Source organism: Falco punctatus, assembly GCF_963210335.1.
Source record: "Falco punctatus genome assembly, chromosome: 11".
Classification (NCBI taxonomy): domain Eukaryota; kingdom Metazoa; phylum Chordata; class Aves; order Falconiformes; family Falconidae; genus Falco; species Falco punctatus.
This window is the reverse complement of record NC_137591.1, coordinates 7,238,148-7,245,339: the sequence shown is the minus strand read 5'-3', so window position 1 is coordinate 7,245,339 and position 7,192 is coordinate 7,238,148. Positions and strand designations below refer to the sequence as shown.

General features: G+C 42.9%; 1 protein-coding gene across 3 annotated transcripts; it reads right to left on the bottom strand.

The window, feature by feature from the left end:
* Positions 1-19: 19 nt before the first annotated feature.
* ECHDC2 (enoyl-CoA hydratase domain containing 2) lies at positions 20-7,191 on the bottom strand. Of its 3 annotated transcripts, none has more exons than XM_080406292.1 (10): positions 7,012-7,169; positions 5,511-5,578; positions 4,819-4,906; positions 4,226-4,312; positions 2,955-3,047; positions 2,268-2,324; positions 1,687-1,874; positions 1,186-1,236; positions 878-925; positions 20-229 (listed from the first exon to the last, which is right to left on the bottom strand). In XM_080406292.1, exons 1-10 carry the CDS (start codon positions 7,127-7,129, stop codon positions 152-154), a joined length of 876 nt encoding a protein of 291 aa, XP_080262418.1. In that variant the 5' UTR covers positions 7,130-7,169; the 3' UTR covers positions 20-151. The 3 variants fall into 3 exon arrangements, with proteins under 3 accessions (XP_080262418.1, XP_080262417.1, XP_080262416.1); XM_080406291.1 differs by having other exon boundaries at positions 5,511-5,676; positions 7,012-7,147; XM_080406290.1 differs by lacking the exon at positions 20-229 and having other exon boundaries at positions 893-1,004; positions 7,012-7,191.
* Between the last annotated feature and the right edge of the window lies 1 nt (position 7,192).

Here is a 7,192-nt window from a genome sequence, read left to right as displayed (position 1 = left end):
TGTACGTGCTTTAAAAAGATCAGCTGTACAAAGTTATATCTTTATTTGGAAATTCTTACAGCAGACTGATCCAGTGGAGTATTCAGAAATGCAGGCAAAGGCAAGGAGTCATAAAAATAATCTCAAGAAATCAAAGGGAATTGAGGAAGCATTATTTGCCAATAAACCGAGGTGGTCGTTTCTCCCTGAAAGCAGCCATCCCTTCCTGACGGTCTCTTGTGGGAATATTCTACATCAAAAAAAAAAAAAAAGGTATATTTTTCATTGACAAGTCTGATATGTTTTTAAGTACTGATTAATTTGGCAGTAGTAGTCTAAGGCTAAGATTGCTTTTCTTTCAATGATACATAAAGTCCCACGTTCTGCAATTAGGAAAATAAAGAGACTGGGTTGTAGTGCAAATCACAAGCAAAGCATCTAAGATATAGCCCAGAGAACTATACAGGGAAACAGTTTTCCATGAATGTAATACTTTGCCTCAGTGTATTTTAAGATGGTAGTTACATTATTCTGTTAGCTGAGAAAGACACATGCTCTCAAAACTTGTCATAAAGAATGACCACAGCAAGAATCAATTTTTGAATGTTACAATAAAACCATTCATAATGCTCATCCTTTAATTATATTGTTGAAACTAAGAACACCCAATTACTTTAGAGAGAAGGGTATTTAAGGACAGACTTTGGTCTCAGGCAGAGAGAGGCAGTAGTGCATAACAGCAATTATTATTCTGAACTAGATACCTGGAACTGCACTCAAGTATGTTATCAAAGCTTTAGATTTAGCTGTTAGTGTTCCCTTACAGAGAGGAAAATACACAAGGACACGGAATACCCAGACCTAGCTTTAGGAAGTGTACAGTTGTTCCTTTACCTACCTGGGCATAACACATCCCCTCAATAGCCATCCCTGATGCAATGTCAACCTGGGGATGAGAGGGAATCAGTAAACTTCACTTGTAGCGAGTGGCCTTCACTCCTCTATTAGAACTACAGTGTTAGCATCTGTAGAAAAAAATTCCTGCCATATTAGTTTTGTTTTAAAGTCTTTAATACTCCTACAATGGTTTTAAATGCCTGATCTAAACAAGGACTATAGCTCATCTGCTCTAAACATTTTTACTGTAGTAATCTACGAGCTGCCCGTCTGCTTCATTTACCTCAGTATTTAAAAAAAAAATATTACCTCCATTCCTCTGTTTATTGCCAGTTTTCCCATTTTCACAGCAAATGGAGCCTTTATTAAAAAAAAAAAGCCACAACAAACATGTAAAAAAATTAAAGCCACATCATAGTAAGTGTTGTTATATCATTATCCTAGCTTCAAATGACCTTTTAGTCTATAGAAATTTGCAGGAAGTTAGTAAGTATTTAAAAAAACCACCAAAACCCAATTTGGCATTCTTGAGAGTTAATAGATGCACACGGTGCATGGCTCCAGTGTGTCCTGCAGGTCTGTGTTACCACAACTGGGAGGTAAAGCTGTCCGGTGAGTTAAGCAGCTGGATGTTAACACTTGTTCCTACAGAAAGTGCACTCACAAGAGTGGACGGAGTTAAGGGTCTTACCCATCAGGAAACCAAGGCTTCAGTATTTAATAGAAAGGAATTTTCAATTGTTTGTTTGCTCTCTCTTAAGGGAAGCAGAAATGCCATCTGTACATTGACCACATGAATAATATACTTACCTGAGGAAGGATTTCTTCAGCCAAAGTTAATGCTCTCTGGTAAGCCGCATCTCCCTCACTGTTTTGTGGCACTGCGTGGTTTACTAATCCCACTGAGGCGGCTTGCTCTCCGTCAATCTGCCTACCAGTGAAAATTAGTTCCTTCGCAAGACCTATTCCAACACATCTGGGCAGGCGCTGGGTTCCACCTTATGACAACAGCAAAACCACTGTTACTCATTTCTGAGAAATGCCCCCAAACACAACACTATTTTGTCTCCTTGTATAACAAGGAGGTTTGAAAAATACAGATCATATGTTTCTTTAATAACTATGAACATGTAAACATTCTGCAAGGCATCTGAAAGGCTTCAGCATCCTTCTGCCTATTTTGATAAACAGGAAAAGGGGTAAAGGGACTTCCCTAAATCCATAGCAAGTCTGAGACAGGGCTTAGAACAGAACTCTTGATTCATAGATAATCTTGGGTCACTGTAAGATGCTACTTTAATTTACATTCAAAACACTTCAGGTGCTCTAGTGGCAAAATATTTACTATACAGCTGAGAAAGTAAAGAGACTGAAGATTTAATGAGGGTTACCTGCTCCAGGAAGAAGCCCTCTTGTAGCCTCAATAAGGCCCATTTTAGCTGATGAAGCTATTAAAAAAATAGAGGATTTAGTTACTTTTTGATCCATATAACTACAAATTTTCCATACTGAACTGATGAATAAAACTACAAACAGTCAGTACTGAACAGGAACTCCATTTCTCCAGGTAGCTAGAAAGTCTGAATACTACACTTCTTAACCAATGTCCACCTCAACTCTGATGAGGGACGTGTAGTATGGCTGCTTACCCCAATGTAGCAATCTTACCTAGAAAAATGAACCTTGGGTCTATACTAGATGGAATGTAATGGGTGGGAAAATGGAGACAGAAGAAGGAAGTCTTCCAGTCCAAACTGATTTAAGTAGGGGAGGTTAGACCTAGCTAGAGTGCTGATCTAGTATTACATGATAATAACTAATTCTACCAATGAACAGTTTTCTGAAGGAATCCTAATCTTGTCTAAAAATAAGCTTTATCTTTTAAGCAAGGAAACTGCTTTCCCAATAATAACTAAACATCACAATTTCTGGACAAATGCCTATGCATTTCCTGAACTCTGCAAGTACCTCTCTTAGCCTACTGGATTCCATTAACAGTCAGCTATCCTGCATCTAAGTTCTCTTTAAAATACAGTCACCGATTACAAGAAGATCCCTGTATTAAGCAACACACAAACCTGCTACTCGAAGGTCACAAGCCAGTGCCAGTTCTAGTCCACCACCCAAAGCATAGCCATCTATTGCGGCAATTGTGGGTACAGGCAGGGCAGCTAAAGAAGACAACAGGTATTACACAGTTTTGTTCCAGAAGTTCTGTTCCACTTACTTCTGGAATGTAAATGCTTAAATTCTAAAGCTTTTAGTAGTTCTCAAATTCAAAATTGCTCAAGAGTTAATTTTGTTCTGCCACAAACTTTCTGTGTCTAAACAGTAGAAACTACCTTTCTGCACTTCTCCTTAGATGCAAAGCAGCATGCAAATGCAAGCTACTGCAACAAAGAAGAGGATTAATTGTCTCCTTGGAAATTTATGATTTAAATATCCAGATGGTGCAGTTTAACAGTTGAAACAAAGACACCATCCCTAACCACTGTTTACAATGCCTGGCTCTTCTGGTGCTTTTGTTGGCCAAGGCTCTTGAACCTGGCAAACACTGTTGTCACCTCACAGCTGAGGAACCTGAGGTACCTGGAGATCAGTGGCTTGACAAGATACATTTTTAAATACTCTGGGAGCTGGAAGCAGACTTCAGAGGTGACCTAGTTCTGTGCTGTAACTACCCCCTGCCCCCAACTGCCTCTGTGGTTTGCGGGACAGGGTCATTCTTTCTACACTGTTGTTTGGGTTTTAATTACTGCAATTCCGATTGGTATTTTAGTCAGATTTCACTTTGCTATTCCTCTCCAGTGAGAGCAGAATAATTCATAAATAGGGAAGGAGAAAAAAAAAATTGCAGAAATTATTTTTCACACAAAAAAAAGGGGGGGGAGGAGTTGTAGGTACAAAATCCCTGACTTTCAGCAAATCCATTCACAGATCCAAATCCACCTTCATAGGTCATTGCCGTATCAAGAGTGCTTCTCAGCATGTATTGAAAGTGGGACAACCAACACAGCTCATTTTGTCCAGCACCGTCTCCCAAGGATTACACAGACCTGTATATAGAATGCTTTGTTATAGTAGGTGCTGCTTATACGCATGTGTGTGCGCTGCTCTTTGTCATGGCTAAAGGCAGTACTGAAATGCATCTTGTCCTTGGAGGGGCAGCAGGGCAGTTGGTATTTAATTCTAATCAGATCGCTGTTTCAGGCATAAGCTGGAGCCACTTGGGAAGCTACTCCAAAATGGATAACCTGCTGGGGCCAGCATCCTTCCCTTCCTGCAGCATTTCTAATTGTCTCAGTACAGGCAGACTAGGACAAGTTTCCCAATGGAGATAATCATTTACCTATTTCATCCATGAGATTTCTCAGCCTTTTAACAAAGTATCCAACTTCCTCATCATCCATCTTTGCACGTTCCTTCAAGTCTGCACCTAAATAGAGGAGAAAAAGGTTCCCTTCTGTCCCTGTCCGAGGGCAGACTATTTCAGAAGTCTTCAAGTACAGTGTTCAGGTTAGGTAAGGTCAGTGGAAGCTGGTGTGGATATCCGGGCTGGAGCAGTGGTTAGGGTGCTCCTCTGTTCCCTTTCAACAAATTTCAGAAAGGAGCACCAATTATTGTAAGGATGATAACCCATAAATCTGGAAATCAAGGACTCCAATACGAGAGGCACCTGTGCTTGAAGATGGTTATAAAAAGAAACCAAACAGTAGCACCATGCAGCCTGTGTGGCTCACTCCATCACACACGTCTTCATCACTGAAGCTGAAAGGCAGACAGGTGAAAGAGAACAATGTGTTTGTTATTAGCTACACAAAAGCCAGCCCGTTTTCCTTTTAGTGTGCATTTCCAGCTGCTTTTCTGCACAATCTGATCAGCACACAACCCTAAGAGCCATCGGGTTTTTAACGATTAATTTGCAGAGCCTTTGTTACTTACCAGCACAAAATACACCTTTCACCTCGCTCTTGAACACCACCACACGAACCTTCTCATCAAAGCGGAGCTGTTCCAGAGCACTGAACAGCTATGAAGGAGGGAGTACAAACAAGAGAAATAAAACTTTAAGAATATGGCATGTATAGAATTAAGTTATAGCAAGCTCCTACTCTATGATAAAAGTATCTTTTTTTTTTTCCCCTGCAAGTGTCAGGAATTTCCTGGAAATCACATATGTGGAGCCAGCAGGATCCTTCCATGACAGCCTCAGAACAACACGTTTCCCCATCTCTTTTTTTCTTCCACTGAGAGATGAACCTTTGCGGTACCTTAAACTCCCCTTCCTGTCCAGGCATGAGCCAGACTTTCTCTGCAATATATTAACTTCAAACAGATCATCTGCTAAGGTCTGACAATGAGTGTGTTTTTGTTGTAACTACACAAGTAAGGACTTGCATCTGAGTTAGGAACTTAAAGTAACTCCAATATCTCTATCCAGTCCGCATCTGAAGTTCCTGCAGTATACACACACACCAGTCTCTTTTTCTTCAGGCTAACCTGCCTTGCCCCAGTCTCCCACTGACCTTCAGCAAGAGATTAAGTTTTTGTTTCAGATTTCCCACAACTATTTTAATTGCATTTAGTTATTGATCATGATTCCAAAGATGTTTATAGGCCAGGCCCATACTCACTTCATTTACAAATACTTTTCCCAATGAATTTCTCGCGTGGGGTCGGTTCATTAGGATTTCAGCAATACCTTAGTAATAGGAGACAATTTCAGTTATACTTCATTTAATTCTCTGACACGGTAATTCAACTGGGAACAATATCTGCATATGCTGCATCTTCTCTTTCCTGAAAATGCATATAAAGTATACTCTAAAACAATCCGTTATTTTAGAAGTGGAGGTGGTAGACCATGTCTATAAAACCCAGTTATGCAGGACAACTGTAAAATTCAGTAGCACTGTGAGGAATATAAACAGACTTTTTAAAATGAACATGACATCCAAGAATATATGTCCCAGAATCACTGCAGGAATGGAAAAAAAACCCCAAACCCAAATGATCCATCTTAGGTTTCTGTTCCAAATGTTATTTATTTCAGGTTTTATTGTACGGTTGCACTGTGTTCAAGTACATTCCTTGAAGAAAACCATCCTCTTGGTATTGCTGTTTGCATGAGAATATTGCGGACTGGTCACTCTCGGTTTGCGTTACAGAACAGTTTTGAAATTACAGCACCATTTAATTTAAAGCTAATAAGCTTATCAGTGGAAAGGACTTCAATCGAATTTCCTAAGCCCAAGTGGAAAAATAAGACCACATCATCAACCTACTCCTCCCTTGCACTTGTGTCTTGCAAATGTTTGCCCAATGGTTTCTATATGCTTTGGAGAGAAAAAACCACCTCTCCTGTTTCCTTGGCTGGACTTCTGCTCACTTCCCAGGCCTTAACCCTGAAAGATGCTGTTGCTGCAGGTGCATAGATGTACCTTGCATCTGTCATTCCTGGTCCTTCTGCCCCGCCAGAAGGTGTCTGTCCCTCTGCCTGAACCAAGAGGTGTGTCACACGGGGATGGAGACACAGGTAACAGTGGGTGCCAACAAAAACAATGGAAATTCACAATTCTGGTCACTACAGTCATGTAACTAGCCAAACTACCAGGAACTGCGATACTTACCCTTACCAGAAAGTAATTCCGTTGGCAATCTGAACCAAAACTCACCTGGCTTAGTGCCTCTCATGCATGTAGAGGCACAGACATTCCCTGGGGCAACCCGGGGCTGCTTCTACTCAGGCCTCTTGCATATAACTTAAAAACCCCCTTGCACTCAGCTACTTATTTGGCAGCTGGGTTCTAGAAAAAAGTACCAGGGCATAATTTGAAGGGAAAATACAGGAAGCAACCTGTCCCTGGTCGCTACGAGGGGGCACGCAGGGCGGGCCCGAGGGGCTGCGGGCCCCACCTGAGGTGCCTGGCAGGCCGGGCCGCACCTCAGGTGGGGCCCGCAGCCCCTCGGGCCCGGGGATATGTACGACCGCCCCCCCCCCCCCAGGTCGGCAGCTGATGCGTTTTAACGGGAATTATCAGAACTGAGCGGCTTAGCACCTCCGCACCACAAAAACAGCCCCTCAGGCGAGCGCCGCGGCCTAACACCGGCCCGCCGCGGCCCCGCCGCACTCACCGCTGCGCTCCCCTCCGGCCGCGCCCACCAGCACCTCCGCGCCCCGCCGCGGGGCGGCCCTGGGGGCTCCGCCACCCCCGCGCAGCAGCAGCCGGCCCGCCCGCCCCAGCCGCAGCATGGCGCCCCTCGCCTCACGGGGGGCGATGGGAGGAGAGGGGGTGGAGCGAGGGGAAGGCGCGCT